Genomic DNA, 21,973 nt, shown 5'->3' on the forward strand with positions numbered 1-21,973 from the left:
GAGAAAGAACTATGGAGACTGAATGTGGATCGAAGCACAGTATAGTATTTTCACCTTTTTTCTTTGTTTCTTTTCGTTCTTACGTTCCCCCCCCCCCCCCTTTGGGTCTGATTTTTCTTGCACAACATGTTAAATATGGAAATACGTTTAAAACAATAGCACATGTTTAACCTATATCAGATTGCTTGTTATCTTGGGGAGAGGGGAGAAAAATTTAGAATATAGTTTTACAAAAATGAATGTTGAAAATTTTTTATATGTATTTAGAAAAATAAATTATTATTGAAAAAGAATGAGGCATATATATTTTGGACATAGCCAATGTGGAATTTATTTTGATTAAGCAAATTTGTTATAAAGGCTTTCTTTTCTTTCTTTTTTTCTTTTTTTCCTGTGGGAGGGAAAATTGGAGGAAGAGAAAATAGATTTTTTTTGGTCCACTGAAAAAATAAAATAAAATAAAATAAAATAGTAAGTTAAAAAAACTGTCCCATTATTCTTGAGTTTGAAATATGCTCACTATGGAATAGGTAATTTTGTATCTAGACTTTTGTTTCTAGCTGACTTTCTCGGGAGTGTAAGTCTGGTAGTACAATGCTGGTTCATAAGGTCTAGACAGTTTAGTCATTTATCTTGCACATTTCCAAACAGATATCCAGGACAGTTAGACCAATTGAGAGCTCCACAGACAGTATGTTAATTGCCTGTCTCCCATCGCCTCGACAACAATAACTATTCTCATTTTTGTCTTGGCTAATTGGCAATATGTGAAGAAGGCAAACCTTACATTTCTTTTAATTTGCGTTTTTCTTAACTATTAGTGATTCAGAGCATGTTTTCAAATGGCTTTAGCTAAAGCTTACGGCCTCATTAAGACTTTTGGAACAACTTGTATATTCAACCAAGAATCATTCTCCAACAGATGAGAGGTCAAGGACAAAAAGGGGTTTTAAAATATTGCAAACTATAATGATCACTCAAAAACATGCTCTAAATCACTAGTAGCAGGAAATGCAAATTCAAACAATTCTGAAGTTCCATTTTGCATACTGCCCAATAGCTATTAAAGCTTTAAACTGCCCTGAGACACCCTGTGTTTATGACAGTTCCCTACATATTTTCTAAGTTAATTTTTTTTCAGTAATATTTAATGCAAGTATTTTCCCCACTAGATAATATTTCTTCTTATTCCATCTTCATTGATTTTGTAGACACAAAACTTTGAACAATTTTATATAATCAACATTATTTTGTCTTTTATAATCTATCTCTGGTTAGGAATTCCCCTTCCATTTCTCCTCCCTCCCCCATCCTCAGGCACAGCTATGAAAGGTACCTTCTATAATTTTTAGGTGAATTTTTATACTTAGGTTGTATAGCCATTTTGAATTTATTTTGACACATGGTTTAAGAAACTGAGCTAACTTTTCATCAATGAGATGATTCAAGGCACTTCCAATAGACTTGTGGTGGAAAGCGCCATACACACCCAGAGAGAAAACTGTGGAGACTGAATGTGGATCAAAGCATAGTATTTTTCACCAATTTTTGGTTGTTTGTTGGCTTGTTTTTTATTTTTCCTTCTCATGTTCTTTTCTCCTTTTGATCTGATTTTTCTTGTGCAGCATGATGAATATGGAAATAAGTTTAGAAGAACTGCATATGTTTAACCTATATTGGATTGCTTGCTGTCTTGAGGAGGGGAGAGAGGGAGATAAATTTTTTTGCAAAGGTGAATGCTGAAAACTAAATTTGTATCTATTTGGAAAAATAAAATATTAAGAAAAAAAACTGAACTAAACTTAATTTCTGCCAAACTGTTTTCCAGTTTCCCCAGCATTTCTTGTCAAATGAGTCCTCTTTGTAATAATTTATGTTCTTGAGTTTATCAAACACAGGGCTACTATTTTTGATTGTTTCTATTTTTATCAAGCTTGTTCCCCTGATTAACTTTTTTGTTTCTTATTATATGTATCAGATTCCTGTGAAAATGTCTATTTCATAATTTCTTTTAAAAAATTGTTTTCTTTTTTCTGGTAATACATTTAAACAATACACATTTGTTTATGAATCATATTGGGAGAGAAAAATCAGTACAAAAGGAAAAACCATGAGAAAAAAAACAAGAAAAATTTTTAAAAAGTGAACATAGTATGTGTTGATTTGCATTCAGTCTTCGATATTTCTTATGGTACAAAGTGTTCCATTACATTAATGTACTATAACATGTATATCCATATTTTAAGAGCATTTTATTTTTCTAAAAACATGTATAGTTTTCAACATTCATTTTTGTAAAACTTTGTGTACCAAATTTTTCTTCTTCCCTCCATTATCTCCCCCTTTATGCATGATTAAAAAAATTTTTTTTACAAACATTTATTATCTCTCCTATTCTCTTCCCTTAGAATAATTTTTAAAAAACAAAAAAGCTTCATAAGAAATGTGTATAATCCAGCAAAACTAATTCCCCCATTGGCCATGTCTAAGAATGTATCTTATTTTTCATGCTAAGTCCATCATTTCCCTGGCAGGAGGTGGGTAGGTAGTATGTTTCCTTTTCAATCCTCAATTATCTTCTTTTTAATTGTATTCATCAAAGTCTAAAAGGCTTTCAATGTATTTTTAGAAAAAATGTTGTCATCATATAAATTGTTCTACTTCAGCTCATCTTCCTTCCTTCCTTCCTTTCTTCCTTCTTTCCCTCTCTTCCTTTTTCTTTTCTTTTGCAAGACAGTTGGTATTACATGGCTTGCCCAGAGTCACACAGCTTAAGTGTTTGAAGATGGATTTAAACTCAGGTCCTTCTGATTCCAGGGATGGTACTTTATGCACTGTGCTATCTGGTTGCCCCCTTCTCATCCCCTCCCCCCTCCCCCCCACCCCTGCTTATATATCTTTGTCACAGACATTTGCTACAAAGATTTTTTTCTCCACTTACCTATTAACCTCGAAATTTTAAGTTCATTAGTTATGTTTGTGCAAAACCTTTTAAAATTGGCACAATTAAAAATGTCTATTTTATTTTGTTATTCTTTTTTTTTTGCACAACAACTTTATTATATATTTAAAAATAATAGTGAGCTGTACATAATAGATTTGAAGTTTCATGTTCTATCATTTTTTTTATTATACTATGTTATGGAAATGCGATTTTTATCCCATAAATTAAAAATAGCATAAATTAAAAAAAAAAGAATTTGTTTGCTGCAAAAGAGGAAAATATAAGTCAAAATTCAAAATATCTTTTGTGTTTTAGTCAATTTACTTTTCAGATGTATATCTGAATTTTGAGTGTGAAATTTTTACTTAAATCTATTATTCTTTCTATCTCTTGCTTGGTCATTAGTTTTCTTTTTTCTTTTTCTTTTTTTTTTTTAACCATTACATAAGAGTGATGATGACTATTGCTTTATCATATAGTCAGAAGTTGGGTAATGCTAGGTCCCTTTCAAACATAACTTTTCTAATTATTTCCCTTGAAATTCTAGACTTTTTGTAGAATGAATTGCTAACAGGCTTTGCATGGAGGGGCAACTACCTCCCCAACCATTTGCTCCTCTCCATTCCTCTCTACCAGTCACCCTGAGCAGGAGAGCTCTTGCACAAGGCAGGTTGAACTCAGTCCAGGCTCAGGCCAGATCAGACCACCACTCACCATTCCTTTTAATTCCTCACTCCTCATCTCCACCCCAGGTGAAGAAACAGAGTCAGACTCTCTGCATTATTGCTTAGAAACTGTGAGCTTCTTTCTGTATCTACCACCCAACTATTATCCCTGTGGTCCTTTCTGTTTCTCTCCTTATGACTGCAATAATTAATCACAGGCCATTTAAGGAAAAAACAAACCAACAAAAAACAACTGTCTCCTGCCTCCTCCTTCCATTCTCTCAAGCCAACCCCATTCATGTTACCCTCCAACGCCTCCCACTGCCCCTTACTGGAATTGCCATTATTTTATAGAGATTTAATCCTCCTTCATCTTGGATCTTTTGTACTTCTATTCTCTATTAGTCTTCATGGAGACTGGGCTCGCCTGTGAGGACAATGCATCCTTGCCTATCTTCTCCAGCACTTCTCTCTTCCTTCTTGCCTTATCCGGGAGAAACATCAGAATACGGTTTCCCGCTCTTACTCCCAGACTTTTGCTTCTGTCAGTAACCTTTCTTTCTTTAAAGTCTACACAATTACAATTTTCAGTCCAGTCAAAAATGGATAGTAGTACACTGAACCGGATTATATAGCAACTACCTTCTTTCTCAAGGAGTTGTCTCTGGCTCATCATTTTTCTCTCCTCCTCAACTCCTGCCTGTATACCAGGGGGCTTTAATATTTATGTGGATGGTCCCTCAAACTCCCTAACCTTCCATTTCCTTAACCTTTTAAAGTCCCATGACCTACCCCTTTATTCCACCTCAGTCACACATAGGCATGCATGGTCATACACTAGATCTGGAGATTACTCACAAATGTTCCACTTCCCTAATTAGAAACTCTGACATTCCCCTATCTGACTATAACCTCCTATCATTCCTGTCTCCCTATGTTTTCCCTCTCCTACACCTGTTCTCCTCTGTCATCGAGACATCTATTCTTTCCACTCCTTAGTACTTTCTCAGGCCATTGCCCCTGCTCTGACTTCCCTCTCCAAACCAAAGTTAGTAGTTTGCCATTCTAATTCTACCTGCTACTTTGCTCTTCAATTCCTTGTCCCTTTGTCCTATTCCCTCTCCTTCTCTTTTTCTCCCTCTCCCCTCAATTTGTCTCACGGTATCTCAGCTCTGGGTTATGTTCATTGATAATCAATTCCATTTCTATTCATAAGCCACTAATGAAGCTAGAGGATGTTGACTGGATACATAAAGAAATTCAGGTTATCCAAGCAAAATTGGGCCCTCACTACAGCAAGGCAGTTCTTTTATTTCTTGACTATTTTTTTCATTCTCTATAGAAGCTGTTTCAAAATTTCTTTCCTCTTGAAGCCTCCACATCTTCTCCTTGCTCCTTTTCTTGCAACTGAGAACCTTGCCTCTTTACTGAAAAAAAAACCGAACATACAAAAAAACCCCAAACTGAGGCCATTCAATGTAAGTTCCCTCTGCTTATTTTCTTGATTTCAAAATTCCTTGACACTCTCCTCTCTCTCTGTTGCTGAGAAAAGGTGACCCTATTCCTCTACATGTGTACCCATCTTCTCCAGATGACTTTATCCTCAGTCATCTCCCTTGCCCAGGCTCCTTGAATCTTGCCCTCTATCAACTGGTTCCTTCTCTGCTTTCATACGTGCCCATCTCCCCCATCCTTTTTTAAAAAAAACCCTTCACTAGGACCTTTCAGCCCCTCAAGCTATCATTCTATATCCCTCCTCCATTTCTCATCCAAACTCCTTGAAAAAGTTGTCAACACTTACTACCTTTACTTTTCTTCATACTCATTCCTTAATCTTTTCAATCTGACTTTTAAGCCAGTCATTTAACTGAAAATGCTATCTCCAAAATTATCAATGATTATTCTCCAAATCTGATGGCCTTTTTTTCAGAACTAATCCTTATTAAGACCTGCAGCAGTTGACATTATCGACTATCTTCCTTTACTGGATGTTTTCTCCTCTTAAGGTTTTTGTTAGCCTGCTTTTTGCTGGTTTGCCTGCGACCTGTCTGACCACTCCTCAGTCTTGTTTTCTAGCTCATCATCCACATCACACCTTCTCATTGTGGGTCTGTGTGTTCTGTCCTGAGCTCTCTTCTCTTCATATTTTTCTCTCAGTAACTTCATTAGCTCTTGTGGGATTAAGTATCATCTCTATGTGGAGGACTCTTGGTTCTATCCAGTCCCCGTTTCTCTTTTGAATCTTAGTTCTATGTCACCAATTGCAACTGGATATTTCAAAATGGATGTTCTGGAGAACTCTCAAACTCATCATATCTGAAAAACTCATCTTTGTTCCCAAATCATCCCCTCTTCCAACCCTCCTTATTTTTAAGGCACAACCATCCTTTTCAGCTTCTTAGACCTGTAATCTTTTTTTGCCTTTTTCTTTTTTAGTTTTCAGTAGTATTTTATTTTTCCAATTACATGCAAAGATAGTTTTCAACATTCATTTTTGTAAGACTTTGCATTGCAATTTTTTCCTCCCTCCCCGCCCTTCCCCAAGACAGCAAGTAATCTGATATTGGTTAATGCAATTCTTTAAAAAATATTTCCATATTTGTCATGTTGTGCAAGAAAAATCAGACCAAAAGGGGAAAAAAACATGAGGCAGAAACAAAAAGGTGAAAAAACTATGCTTTGATCCACATTCAGTCTCCACAGCTCTCTTTCTGGATGAGGATGGCATTTTCCATCCCAAGTCTATCAGAATTACCTTGTATCGCCACATGGCTGAGAAAAGCAAGTCCATCACAGGTGATCATCACACAATCTTGCTGTTACTGTGTACAATGATATCTTGGTTCTGCTCACTTCACTCCATCACTTCATGTAAGTCTTTGTAGGTTTTTCTGTAATCAGGCTTGTAACCTTCACATTATCCTGGACTCTTCACTCTTCCTCACTCCATAAATTCACCCATTTGCCAAATCTTGGTATTTCTGCCTTCATGACATTTCTTGAACACTACCCTTTCTCTCCAGGCATATATCAACCATTGTAATTCAGGTTCACATCATCTCTTACCTAGATAATTATAGTAGCCTCCTATTCTTTTACCTTAAGCACATCTTAACCATTGCTTATCAAAGTATTTTCTTTAAGCCCAGATCTAACTCAGATCAGTTCTTTTATTCAACCAATTTGAGTGGCTTATTGCCTCTAGGATAAATATAAATGTCTCTGTTTAGCTTTTAAAGTCAGGCCCCAACCTATCTTTCCAGCCTTAATGGACCGTATGCTTGCTCCCATACTCTGTGATCCAGCCAAATTGGTCTCCTCTCTAGTCCTCAGGCATGACCCTCCATCTCCCAGCTCCCTGTGTTTGCACTCGTCATCCCTTATGCCTAGAATGAAATTATGTATCATCTGCACCCAGTGATTTTCTTTTCTTTCTTTCTTTAAGACAGCTCAGATACCATCTTCAGCATTTAGCCTTTCCTAATTCACTCAAATTGCTACTGCCCCCTCCTGACGTATCCAATTATTGTATGTGTTTGTAGAAATGTGTATTTATTAACTTTACAAATGTACTTGTTTTCTCTTCCATTAGAATGCAAGCCTCTTGCCTGTAGGGATTCTTTCTTTTTTTTTTTCTCTTCTTTCTTCTTTTCTTCCTTCCTTTCTCTCTTTCCTTCCCTTTTTCTCTTTCCTTCCTCTTTTCCTTTTTTCTTTCTTTTCTCTTTTTCTTTCCTTCCTCTTTCCTTTCTTTCCTTCTTTCCTTCCAATTTCTCTTTCCTTTTTTCTCTTTCTTTCTTTCCTTTTTTCTTTCTTTCCTTCCAATTTCTCTTTCCTTTTTCTTTTTTCTCTTTTCTTCTCTTCTTTCTTTCTTTCTATTAGTATCACCAGTGCCTAGTACAGTTCCTGCAATATAGTAGGTGCTTAATAAATGCTTGTTGAAGAGAGCATTATCATTTGCTTATTTTGTAAGTACATAGCTAAAACTAAATTAATAAAAGAAACTTTTTTTTTTAAATCAAAGAAAATGCTACTTATAGGAAATCTTTTTTTTTCTTTTTCTTTCCCGCCCTGGACACTCAAGTTAAATCTCTGCTAAAAATCTTCAGCTGAAAAAGTGAAAAATTTAATCAGTAACTACTTTAAAAAATAGTATACTTTTAAAAACTAGCTAGTTGTTAGATTTAATGGTAACCTTAGGAATAAGAAACATCACCCTGCAAAGGGTCATTTGATCCTTCCACTAGAACAGTACATAACACTTCAAGTGTACTGAACAGTCTACCACATTTAATTTTGCACGTATGGAGCAGAGTCTATATGGACTCAAGGAACAGCTGTTGGGCAATTTGTTCCACTTCTGAAGTGAGGGGGAAGGGAAATGCTCCAGCAGCTCCCTGCTGCCAAACCTTAAAATATTGCTGTTAATAATAAATAAGAGGGAAAACCTTTTAACCTTAACCCTTTCATAGATTAAAAGTAGGGCTTCAAGAGTTTCAAATGTACTTTAGTTTCTAAAACACTAACTAGTTTGAAGGTTTAAAGCATTTTTATTTTCCATTCCCGAAGCAGGGAATATAAGCATTATCATTCCTATTTAAAGAGCAGGAAACTGAGGCTGGGAGCAAGGAAACATTTTCATCTCATTCAGTTTGGCTAAATGTTCTGGCTTGCTCTTTCTAAATGTCATTCACTATATTCACTACTTCTAGAGCAAATATGCCCAAGGTCACATAGAAAGTAGCAGTCCTTTTTAAGTTTGAGATGCATGCTATGATAAAAAAAAAAAAGAAAAAAAATTGCCAATAATTTGCTGCAGTGCTTTTTACAAGATAGCGGCCCCCTTCCGCCGCCATTTTGCCAATGCTAGCAGAAAGGACACAAGATCTGGTGATATCTTTCCCTTTCTTGATAATTTCTGAAATGGCTATTCACATTTTTAGAACTCTTTTCTTACAATTGCAGGAAGGAGGAAATGTTGCAAGTTATAAAGACCTTCTTTCCCCCCTTTGTTTTACAGTCAATGAAATGGAGATTCAGAGAGGTAGTTAAATGGCTGAGCTGTGCCTTGAATTCAAGGATTTGGACTCTCCTCCATGATATTACACAATCACCATTTAAAAGCATCCTCATGTGCTTGACCCCAAAGAAAACATTTACCTCAGGGAATCCTTTTTTGGTATCCTGTATCCCTTTGGGGATAGTCTGGTGAAGCATATGAATTCCTCAGAATAATGTTCTTCAACATTAAAGGAAATGCTAAATTTCAGTTAAAGGTTAATGAAAAGAAAGATGTAAAAACTTCCCCTTCCAAATTCAGCCACTCCTTAAAATTTATCTGTGGGTCCTCAGGACCTAACTCCTGTCCTAGTTTCTTAGTCTAAATATTTATTGGGTACTGATCACTTAAGTTTTTTTAATTAGTTTCTCTCTTTTTTAAAAAAATGCTATTTAATTTTCCCAAATAGATGCAAAGATAGTTTTCAACATTCACTTTTGCAAAACCTTGTGTTCCAAATTTTTCTCCTTCTCCCCTCCTCTTCCCAAGACAGCAAGCAATCCAATATAGGTTAAACATACAAAATTTGAAGGTTTTTTAAAAAATTAAGTACTATTAAGAAATGGGATTTATACTTTTCAGCATCTGGTTAAATGAAAAAGGAGCAAGTCCCCTATATACTTTAGTAGTGATGGTGATTTCCCTTTTTTATGGCATATAGCCAGAGGATCATTTAATAGCACAAGGAAGGCAAGGTTGTAATAATGGATAAGCAGCAGAATTGAGCATTGATACTTTGGAAGCAAAGATCTAAAGGCCACTGGCTAAATATCGTACACATGATCATTGTAGACAATGTTCCCAAAGCCTTTGGAATTATTCCCTCTACCTTTATAGGTAAGAACCCCCAAACCTTAATGGATAGTCTTTAGAGATACTATGGCTGAAAAATTAATTCCTTTGTAGCCAAAGTGATGACGAGCTTCTTTAATAATAATATTAATATAGTGTTATGTGCCAGGCCCTGTGCTAAATGCTTTCAATAATTATCTTAATTGATTTTCACAATAACCCTAGAAGGTAGGTGTTATTGTTATTACCCACATTTTACAGATGAGAACCCCAAGGCAAATAGAGATGAACTGACTTACCCAGGGCCTCACAGCTAGCAAATGTCTGAAGTCAGATTTAAACTTAGGTCTTTCTGACTCCAGATCCAAAGCTTCATCCACTGTGCCACTGGGATAAATTTATTTAGGCTGGGTCTTTGTACCAACAGATGTTACTTGTTGCCAGGCTCATCCAAACTAGTTTAGCAGGACCCATTAGAGCGTATGCTCGACAGGCAAAGGAGCCAAGGATGAGGGTCACTTAAAAGGTAAGCCAAATTAGCACACTGGCTACACGGAGAAAGCTTTTCACCTCTTAGAGATGGGTCAACTTTGACAACTTTTCTAATAAGTACCATCAAGCAATTTTTATCAACTGTACGATGGGGGAAATGGGTTTGATGACCTCCAAGGTCTCTTCTAGCTCTATGATGCTGTGTTTTTGCTTTGGAATGCCTGCTATTGGTCATGAACGACTTTAAAGAAAACTAGAGCTTCTACTATGTCAAGTTGACAAGCATTTATTAAATATCTACTATGTGATAAACACTGTGCTAATTGTGGCAGATACAAAGAAAGATTAAAACAATACCTGCTCAATAGAAATTACCCATCAGGACAATTCCAATAGACTTGTGATGGAGAGAGCCATCTGCATACAGAAAAGAGAACTATGGGAACTGAATGTGAATCACAACGTAGTATTTTCACCTTTTAAAATGGTTGTTTGCTTGCTTTTTTTTTCTTTCTCATTTTTCCCCCTTTTTGATCTGATTTTTCTTGTGCAGCATGATAATGGAAATATGTATAGAAGAATTGCACGTGTTTAACCTATATTGGATTACTTACTGTCTGGGGAGAGGGAGAAAAATTTGGAACAATGTTTTGCAAGCATGAACACTGAAAACTATTTTGCATGTATTTTCAAAATAAAAAGCTATTATTAAAAATTAAAAAAAAAATACCTGTCAGCTCTATGGATAGGGAGAAAGTTCATAACCAAAGAAAGATACAGGAAATAGGAATTTTGGTTTTATAAAATTTTTAAAAATGAGTATTAACAAAACCCAAAGCAGCTAAAGTTGGAAAAGCAGGAAATCTGGGGAAAAAAATCTTTGTAGCTAGTTTCTCTGAAAAGGTCTAATTTCTAAATTATATAGGGAACTGAGTCAAATGTACAAGAGTAAGAGCCACTCTCTCATTGATAAATGGTCAAAGGATATGAATAGGAAGTTTTCAGAGGAAGAAATCCAAGCTATCATTAGCCACATGAGAAATACTCTAAATCACTAATATTTTGGGAAAAGCAAATTAAAACAACTTTGAGGTTATCACCTTGCACCCATCAGAATAAGATGACAAAAATGGAGAATGACAAATGCTGGAGGGGATATGGAACAATAGGCACACTAATGTTTGGGCTATTGGGGGAGCTGTGAATTTGTCCAGTCATTCTAGAAAAATAATTTGTTACAGTTTATTAAACTATGTGTACCCTTTGACCCAGCAATACTATTACTTGGGTTACACCCCAAGGAGAACAAAAAAGGAGAAAAATGACCCACATATACAAAAATAATTATAGCAACTCTATTTGAGTTAGCAAAGATTTGGAAACTAAAGGGATGTTCATCAATTGAGGAATAGCTAAATCAGTTGTGGTATGTGAATGTGAGAGAATACTATTGTACTATTAAAAATGGTTTCAGAGAAACCTGGGAAGACTCATGTGAATTGATGGCATGTGAAGTGAATAAAACCAGAACAATATACACAGTAACAATATTGTAAAGATAATCAATTCTGAAAGACAGTAATTTTGATCAACATAAGGACCCATTATAATTCCAAGGATCTCATAATGAAACATGCTATCCATCTCCAGATAGAAAGCTGATAGACTCAGGAAGACAAACTGATGCATTTTTTTGGTGTTTCCTTCTGAACATGGTTAATTTGAGATGTTTTGCACGTCTTCACAGTTATAAATGAATTTTGTTTCTCTTGCCTTCTCATTAGGTGGGAAGGGAGAGAATTTGAGACCAAAAAAAAGAAGTCTGTGATTTAAAAAGGGAAAAAAATGGGGAAAGGATATCCCTGTTTTCAAGGAGCTTCTATTATAATCGGGGAACAACATACAAATAACTACATGTGTATATAAGACAGACAGGGCAAATTCAGAATAATTAATAGAAGAAAGGCATGAACATTGAGAGAAAGCTGGAAAGACTGCTTACAGTAAGTAGGATTTGAGCTGGTGAAAGAAGCTAGTGAAAGTGAGGCAAAGATGAAGGGCATCATTCCAGGTAAGAAGGGGATAGGCAGTGAAAATGCAGAGTCAAGAAAGGAATGGGGAGGTCAGTGCCACTGGATCAAAGTAGGAGAAAAGAAATAAAAGTATGATTATTGGAAAGGCGGAAAGGGACCAGTCTATGAATATATTGAAAAGCTAAGCAGGATTTTATATCTGATCTTGGAGGTAATAAGGAATTTGTTGAGTAGGTAGAGGGTGACATGGTCCAATAAGATCACTTTGACAACTGAATGGACTAAAGAGCTAAGAGAGTGGAAGTAGGGAGAACAACCGGCAGCCAAGTGCAATAGTCCAGATGTGAGGTACTAAAGACCTGCATCAGGGTTAAGAGAGGTAGCGGTGTCAGAGAAGGGGGACATATTTAAGAAATGTATTGAAGGGTGAAGTGATAGGGCTTGACACAGAGTGGACAAGGAGTACAAGGGAGATTGAGAAATTCAAACATCTAGGTTGTGAGCCTGGAAGGACTGGTGGTGCCCTAGAAAGTAGCGGGGAAGTTTGGAAAAGGGGAGGGCTTAATGTAGAAAAAATAATGAATTCAGCTTTAGATGTGTTGAGTTTTAAGATGTCTGTGGAACATCCACTTGATGGATAGAGATATATATTGACATCTAGTGATATTCAATGGGCAGCTGGTGATACAGCACAATACCTTAGAAAAGTGACTTGGGGTTCTATGTGAAGATCAGGGAACCATTTCCATAGGGATAATAATTCAATTCAAAGGAGCTGAGATCACCAAATAAAATAGTATAGAGGAGAAAGAGAGCTCAGAGAAAGAAGATTAAGAGTCTTGGAGGACACTTATGGTTAGTGGGTATGACCTGGAAGAATATCCAGTAAAAGAGAATAAGGAATGATCAGACAGGCAGGAGGACAAACCCAAGAATTCCATGTAACAAAAACTCAGAATAACTCAGAATATCCATTTAAAAAGGGTGATGACGCCAAAAGCTGGAAAGGTTAAGAAAAATATGAATTGAAAAAAGGCCACCATATTTTGTAATTGTGAAGGGTCAATAATTTTGAGAAAGCAGTTTCAGTTAAATGATATCAGAAGTCAGAATGAAAAGTTTAGGAGTAGTAGAGGCATTGAATGTAGATAGCCTTCTCAAGGAATTTAGCAATACAAGGGAAGAAAGATACAGGACAGTAGCTAGAGAGGATGAATCAAAGGAATGATTTTTTTTTAAGGGATAGAAGAGAGGATGTGTTTGCTGTCAGTAGGGAAACAGCCAATAATTGAAGGAGAATAAAAATGAATGAGTGGGAATGAAGAAAATGAGATGGAATTGGATCAAGGGTTTATATAGTGGAGGTTTCTTTGGGGGGAAACTTTGGAAAAGCTACTGTAATGAGTGGGACAGTGAATCTGTTTGGGAGGTGAAAAAAGCCATCTCTTTGGGAGACAGAAGTGAAGGAGAGTGAGGGACAGTATCTGGATGATGTGAGATGAGGAGGAGGGGAGAAGAGGGAGCTCTCAAAGAATAGCCTCAATTTTAAAAAGTAAAATATCAAGCAGTTATTAGCTGAAGGAAGGAGTGCCATGGGAGGTTTGAGGAAGGATGAAGGTCTTGTAAAGCCATTGTAGTGAGTAGGAGAGTGACCTAGGGAGGTGAAAAAGGATTGCCTTGCTGCAGTGAGCTCCAGTTGAGATTATGACATAAACCTGTAGTGAACTCAGTCAGCATGGTCTCATGATTTTTTTCTTTCTCCTTTCAGCAGCATGTGAATGGAATCAAAAGCAGTTGATGGAGGTAATAAACCAACACTGAGATTTAGCAAGGTATGATCAGTGAAGGTTAAGAGTACAAGGGAGTAGAGAAGATAGTGTAGAATTGAATATGGCTACCAAGGGGCTAATAAGACACTGTAGCCAGTGCAAGGAGTAATGGCCTGGGAAAACTGAGGGGTATAGAGGATTAGAGGTCATGGTGAGGATAAAGAGCATAGGGGCTAGAAGATACAGAGAAATATGGAATAGAACAGATTATGATCAGATAACTAAGGAAGAAAGCAAAGTGTGTCTTAGGGTTTGTAAGTAACAAATACTAGAATCTTGACTGGGTAATAAATATGGATGGAATGAATCTCAAAGGAAAAGAGGTTGCTGAGTGATGGCTGTAGAGGGAGAATCTGAAAGTCCCAATGGAATATTTTGATTCGTTTGCCCCCAAAAAACTCCTCGGTAAGGTTGATGGGTATGAGTAAACTGGTAGTGGAACAAGTAGCCAGGGATTCTATGTCATTAAGGAAGCATGAGAACTCATTGAGTGCTAGAAAATAGGAGTAAGAAAGGAAAGATGTAAGATGGAAACAAGTTTGTTAACTATGGAGCAGACAGATGCTCCAGTGGTGGGGTTAGACAGATTTCCAGTGGGTCATTAAAGGGGATGGGAATAAGGGCGATAGGAACTGGGGTTTGTGCAATGACCACTGTATGTGTGGGGAGGGTTCAGAATCACTGGGATAAGGAAAATATGATGGAGTGAGAATACGCTAACCATTGAGGAATGAGTTGGGGCACATTATCAGTGCCTAGAGAGAAGTCTATTGCAGTTAAGCAGGTAATTAGACAGTAAGCTCATTCACAGTTAGCTTAAAAAAACCCAACTATTTAACTATCCATATTTTGACTGCTCATTAAAATATGATCAAAATAAAGTGTTCACATAAAGTATTAAGAAATCTTCATGAACTAAAGCATACCAACACACTTTGTCATGTTCTTGTATCAATTAGGACTTGTTTTGTGTAATTTACTGTCTTGATCAATGCCTGCATACCTGCCTTGGGTCAGTCAATAGGTCAGGTTGCGAAGAATCAGAAGGAACATAAATGAACACATAAAATGCTTGCTCCCTATCTGAGGTACTGTCAGTTTGAACAACATAACCCTTTGCCCAGTGTCAAACCAGCCCTAGCATCAATGGAAACTTAGAATTAATAAGAATGGAGCCCCTTCCCCTCATTTTTTTTTAATGGAAAGATTGCATTGATAGCCACTATATAACCTGGGTAGTATATTACGAATTTTTGCTGTACTGTAACAATTATAAGTGTAATATCCCCATGAACACACACTCAGTATATGTAAATCCATGTAACAACAGGCCAAGATGTAATGGATGTTGGGTGGAAAGAGATGTAGGAAGGGAACTTGAACTGAATTTTCAAAAGAAATAAAAACACTTTATTTGGTCCAAAATGACATGATCCTAATATGTTGAAGGATAGGGAAAGAGGAGTCGATCTTTTAATAATGCTTTTACATTCTTAAACTTGGCATTTTCCTTCTTCCCACAAATGGTTAACAACCAGTTATTAAACTGTAACTACCACAAAATAATGCAAGGCTAAGTGGAATTCAGCACATAATGGCTCACAGAGCTAAACTATAAGCTTCATCATATGCTTTCATAAAAAAGACATATGCCAATAAGAAAGTTTTAACTCATTTATTGAATATATGCAAGAATACCAGTAAAAAGAAACTAATACTGCAAACTACAATTTTGGAAATAAAAGCCAACAGAACAAGAACAAAATATACATAACATAGTTGAGAGGAATGTTTTTGTTTGAAACCCCATAACACATTCCTTATCTTAGTATTTCGTGTAGACGTATGTGAGAGCAAAAGCTACAGGCTGTGGTATAAACAAACTTCAGCGCTTTTCATAAAGCACCATGCGAAGATCCTCTCTAGTTTGTTTTGAGATAAAATTGATATTTCGCTGATGATTATTTTATGTGCATCTATTTAAGTATACAAAGGCTGACTAAATGGAAGATCTATATTATTACTTGCCTAGTAATAGGATGCAATCCTGAGCAAGAAATGACTGAAATCTTAAAATTATTAGAGATCTTGGAAATAAATTATTTTCAGTTGTGGTCTTTAGAATTGTGAAATGAAAGTAAAACACACCCATTAAGTTGTTTTCTTTTCCAGGAACAAATAGATCTTATTAAAAGTACAGAAATTCAAGTCTATCTTTCTACTATAAAGAACTTTCTTTACTAACATTTCTGGTAAGGCAATAAATGCTCCAGAATAATCTTCAATATATGCTTGCAAAGATTACACTGTTTAAAAAAAAAAAGGAAAAAAAAAAGACACTCTTTAAAATTCCAAGCTAAAATACGCATAAAAGACAGTAATGGCAGTATTGTTTGCTTTTAAAATTATGTCGATGCTGTATACTGATCAAATAATTTTCATGCTTAATAAAAGTACAGTTAAGGACATAGGAGATGTATAGTAAATACACTGCTGAGGTACATTTTTCTAAATATTGACACCACAATGTAATTACTACCCAGAAGATGATATTGGGAACATAAGTACTGTACAATTTTTACATTGTAAGGCACTTTGACTCAGCATATGACAAAAATATGAAGAGAATTTGAATCTTATAGGTTTCTGACCCAAAGTGATTTTTCATGTGACTTTAGTTTACTTTTCATTACGAATGAAAAATCATTTTACCAAATCATCACACCACAGTGAAAGAATAGGTAGCCAGCCACTTGTTCTGTCAACCAAAGGTAAAGTGCTATTCTGGTTGCTAGTGGCACAGAATGGATTGAAGAAACCCATACACACTTAAATTTAACTAAAGACCAAATCCAGCAATTGACACCTAGAGCATTGAAAGTCCTTGTTTATACACATTAATTATATTAGACTGGCCATAATTACCCCAAACACCTTGCATTTTCCTTAATTCAAAGCAATACAGTAGTTGTCCAGAAATGAAGGTGTTCTGTTTCCATGGGCAAGCCATGCCTGTGGCACACAATATAAAAAAGTGATCTAGACACAGTGATTTCAAGATTTAGACTAATTCATTTCCAAGCTGTTATAAGAAACTGAAGTACAGATCTTTTAGGGGAAAAGTCACAAACCTTGGTAAACAATTATCTAGAGATCTGTCATTGCAATTCAAGTCATTTAATTTTGAAAATCATATTTACAAAAAAAAAATCAATGGCATAATTAGAACAAAAAGAAAACATTTATAACCTACAGGACAAGCTCCTACTAAAGCTACATTAGCCTTCTAGAAAAAAAGAAAAACAGTTCAACTATAGCATAAGTGGGTCCCTTGTTTTAAGTATATGTGTGAAAATATATTTGACAAACGTGGCTTTAAAATACTAACAATAAAAAAAAACAACAAAATCTTAAGCACAGTGTAAGTTTTCACCTGTTACATAAAAAAAGAACTGTTTATATCAGCTGCAGAATAATCTTCTCAATGTACAGTCAAGTTGTCAATGTGTCTTGCTTGTCGATTTGCTTCAAATGTAGAAAATCAGAATTCCTACCTTGCTACTGAGGTGCTATGGTAGTATCAGGCAGACCACAAAGGTTTTTTTGGTTTTATTAGAAAGAAATGTACCCATGTGCTTCAAGAAGTAAATGCAAGAAACTAATGCTTATCACTCACTAGAAGGGTCAGTGGAAAAATACTCTTTTAAAGAGAACTGAGCAGTTAGCCACTGATTAACCCCAACCTAAGGAATCACCAATCAGGAGCACACGGAGCCAGCCCTACACACACAAGATAACAAACAGTAGGGCATAAAAATCAAAGCAATGACTCAAAAAAGTCAAAAATGTTATATACGGTTTCTAAAGTAGTGGTCACATACTCAAAAGAAATACTGCTGCTTTATGAAAAGAGTCTTTATTATTCCTATAGCACACAAGACCTACTTTCATACTTGGGACCAATATGTGAAGCTTTCCATACAACAGGGCACTTGAGAGGTGTGGGTTTCAGACACGGTGGCTAAATTCCTCAGTGAGTAATGACCCTCTAAATTTCAAGGAGGTTTAATTTGCTGCTTCCATATGCTAATACAAAGATTTCGACCATTTTTGCCCAAAAGCTCTTGGTATATTTTGGAAAGAGGAAAGGTGTATGGGCAAGGGCAGGGAGGCAAGGGGAGTTAGAAAAAGAAAGTACACACAGCCCTTTGGCGTAAGCACTGGAGCTCACCAGTTGCTTGGAGTCCATGCTGGTAAGTGGGAACAACTTCAACTGGAACAAACTGAAAAATCTTTATTTAGCACACTTTGTGGTAAAGAAAAATTCTTTTATGCATGTGCTTTCCAAGCAAAGAGAGGAAGAACAGGAGGCTATCTCCCTTTGTAGCCTCAATTATTTGCATGTGTAGAGAAATCACAAAACTCTTAACTGTGCTGTCACCCTGGCCACGTCTGCAATGTGAAGTACAACTGGCTTCAACTTTTCCTTTATACTGAATCCACTAAACATTTTACACATTCCAGATCTTAGAATTTTATTCAGTCCAGAAATAGAGCTTAGTTCATTTCAATGTCTGCCTTAACTTTTGACACTGTACATATCATTGAGTGTTTCTAATTTTTTTTCCAGACACTGCAGACTACAAACTACATAATATCAACAAGTAAAACTCTGCCACTTATTGAAGGCTCACACACATGAACATCTCAGGCAGCTCAATGAAGGATCTAATAGCGTCAGGCAGTAGAAAGTTCCTAACCCTTTCTGATTTTAGAAAACAGTGAAAAAGAATAGTAGTAATGGATGTCTTATTCATTCCCAGTTTTCTAACTCTCTGTCCCTTGAACCTGTTCAAAAGATGATGAAAACAATCGTAAATTTAAAATAGAGAAAACAGGGGAAAAAAAAAAGAGTATCTTACAAATTTGACATTACATCTACATTTATTTGATAAAATGGCTCACTTGCTCTTTTAAAACTATTACAAAATCAGCTAAGGTTACAAAACTTTCCTTGGGTCTACGGGGTTCTCTAACAACATGCTATCAACTAAACACATTAGTATTTTTGAATCTACCTGAATTTAGTTATTTCAGTAACATACTGAGTGACGGGCAACTCTGTATCAGGAATAACTTCCATACCTAGTTTCCATTGAGTTGCTGCTGAGGGAAGCCACTAGGATCAGTTCCTATTTTTCCCCGGCTTTTGCTTTCTCGTTCTTCATCTTCTTCATCTCGCTCATCGTTTCCACTATGGTTTTTACAGTACAGTCTAGAGCAGTGAAAACAAGGGAAAATTCATCAGGAAACAAAGTTAGATGAAATGATAGCTGACATGTGTTTTCTATGTTGAGAACCCATGATGCTAGTATTAGTGGGTAAAATTGTCCTGCTCTTTTACATTGTTGAGGGTAGGATACTTATAAATGGGATACATTAATTACAGGGGTACTTGTATGCCTTTTAGACAGTAATAAATGAGCTATTTCCATTATGCTCAGCAGTTTACCATTTGATAGGACTTAATTTCATTTTTCAGATATCAGTATGGCAATTAGTTTTGAAGCTAATTTGAATAATTATCTTATTGAAAATAATTACTAAGGTGATTTGGTCTGCCTCTCATGTACCCTTGACGAGATGATTACTCATTCCAATTAATAGTCTTCCATCCCAAAAAAGGTATAGGGATGGTCTGAGTGCAGTCCTTAGGGATAATTGCACAAAGAAGCATAAAAAGATATATGAGTCTTTCAAGGTGGTGGGATTACACAGTTCACGGAATATCCTCTTGAGGTTATGACCTAAGATAAGGTATGATCAAATATGATAAACTTATAAAATAAAGTTTTGCGTAGGGAGATAAAACAGAAGGAAGAGGAAAAAGATTCCACATATATCACATTGCTTTGCAGAGAGTGGAATTAAAAAGTTGCTTACTTTAAGTCAAACATAAGTCAAATTTCTTCATAATTCAAGGAGATGGGAGAGGATATTATTTAACTAGTTTGATTTATTAGAATTTTTTCCCTTTAAAAATATACATACACATATAACATATATATGTATGTATGCATATTTTTAGTGAACTTTTAGCAGCCACAAAGAAATCATGCCAGCTAAATACTACCCCTTGGGAATGAGAACACACTGCAGCTCTTAAGATGGAATCAGGGTAAGAATTTCACCTTAGGAGCTATCTCAAGACACTGCTTCATTCTTAAGAGCCTTGATGCAGATACCAAGTTCCTGTCATCTCCTCCACTTAAACCTGGGTAACACCCACCCTTTTGCCTGTCCTATAAAACTTCCCTTATATCCTCGTTCTCTTCTGGGATCTAAGTATTTTCTATGAAAAATGGAATTCAGAATCCATTTAAAGAACACGGAAGGCTTTTGGAATCCAGTCTGAATATGGGACCAAAAAGGGGACGGGCAAATTGCAATTCCCAGTGTCCAGTTTAGAAGCAAACTGAAATAAGTTTGGCCACTCAGTCCAAAGGAATCGACAGCAGTGGGGCACAAGGCTATTTTCATCAGTAATTCTGGTAGAGCAGGTAAACAAAGATTACCTTCAACTAAGAAGACTAAAGACATCCATTACAGTTTAAGTTTGCATGTTAGCATGTAACATTATAAACAGGTCAACTTTGTGAGCAAGAATTAGACCCCACATGGTGACCTTAACAATTTGCTTGCCTAACTATCTTGTTACCCATGCTGTGAGACAGTGAATAAACAGGAGAGCTACAAGTCAAGCCTTTGCAAGTAAGAACATACTTCACTGTTTCTTGGAAGCAAACCATCAATTAGTTTGGTCAACGAAAAGATGACAGGTAACTTTACTTTGGATAGGATAGGGCAGAACTCAGGGCAATGAATGAATGCCTAATTTTCCCTATCTGTGAGCAAAGCAGCTGCACAAAAATCTGATGAAACAGGTAGGTGGCAATGTTGCTCCTAAATGGAAATCCACCAGTGCACGAGGCCAGCAATGTCAGAAGAACCAGAGAAAACAGGCTAATATCATGCCCACTCTTCCTAGGCATCTGGAGTCAAAGTAGAAATAGCCCATGCAGCCAACTCTAACTTTATGCTACCAAATGTATAGGGAACACCGATGGTAGCAGAGTGAGGTGCTCTTTTGAAACAAAATTATTTCTTATGTTCAAAAGAAAAATCAAGAATTGTAGTTTCTTACTTGTAAATCCCTCGTGACATATTTTCAATATATTTAGCTTTGTCTTGCACGCCACAGTGGTAATGGTAAGTCTTGACACAAGCTTTTATTTCGCATCCAATAGTAGCACCAGGCTGGCTACAAAGAGTACACTTCTGTTACCAGGGAAAGAGAGGAGTACCTGTTAGTAGGTTTGACAATTCACTCAATGGTTTATACATAAAACAAATACAGATAATAAATCACTATGTGGAAAAAAGCTAGAATTCACTCACAACCAAAGGAATCAAGACTAACTCAATTTTAAGATGTTAAACCAGTGAAATAAATAAAAAAGTTAACTTGAATGTTGAAAGAGATATGGGGACGCGGTAATAATGCTGTCCCAGAATGATCCTAACAACAAAAAGGTTGGGAAGGAGGACTGAGAAAAATCCAATTGCTCAACTACAGGAAAATGGCTAAGTAAGCTTTATCAAGATAGTGGATTACTGGAAAATTAGTTTCTATAAAACAAGAGTGTGATCTTATTTCTATTCACTATTATTTTCTGTAGTATATCTATACACCTTTTTGCTTTCAGAGAGGTGTTACAAGCTATGTCAATATGGAACACAACAAGCACATAATTCAATAGACAGCCTTTTTTTTTTTTTTTTAAACATAATTATAAAGAGAGTGGGAAAACCGGGAGTGTTGTCAGTAGTTTAAATATTCATTAAAGCTAACCTTGTATTAAATAAAACTATAAATTAAAATAAAAAAATTAAATTCATATGATCTTTTAAGAAAGTACCATAGCTTTCAAACATTTAATTTGTATATTAATACAGCTAGCATCTCATTTTTGGGTATAAATGAATGGAGTACATTTTAAACTGTCTACTGCACAAATGCATTTATATTAGCTATAAGCTGAAATAGAAATAGTTGAGGCAGTGTGCTATAGTGGAAAGAGCACTACATAAGTTTAGCCATC

The 21,973-nt window shown here is 36.0% G+C and overlaps 1 protein-coding gene across 2 annotated transcripts in view; it reads right to left on the reverse strand.

Annotated features, from left to right (window-relative positions):
- Positions 1–6,165: 6,165 nt before the first annotated feature.
- The window catches only part of PHF6 (PHD finger protein 6), a 43,384-nt gene continuing 27,576 nt past the window's right edge, over positions 6,166–21,973 (reverse strand). Inside the window, exons 9-11 of one of the 2 annotated variants that reach the window (XM_051967774.1) lie at positions 21,016–21,149; positions 18,957–19,086; positions 6,166–7,512 (exon numbers count right to left, since the gene is read on the reverse strand). In XM_051967774.1, coding sequence (XP_051823734.1) covers positions 18,957–19,086; positions 21,016–21,149 — 264 coding nt within the window. In that variant the 3' untranslated portion in view covers positions 6,166–7,512. Of the gene's footprint in view, positions 7,513–15,471; positions 18,660–18,956; positions 19,087–21,015; positions 21,150–21,973 lie in introns of those variants that run through there. The other variant, XM_051967773.1, reaches the window with a different exon arrangement.

Source organism: Antechinus flavipes, chromosome X (genome assembly GCF_016432865.1).
Source record: "Antechinus flavipes isolate AdamAnt ecotype Samford, QLD, Australia chromosome X, AdamAnt_v2, whole genome shotgun sequence".
Lineage (NCBI taxonomy): Eukaryota > Metazoa > Chordata > Mammalia > Dasyuromorphia > Dasyuridae > Antechinus > Antechinus flavipes.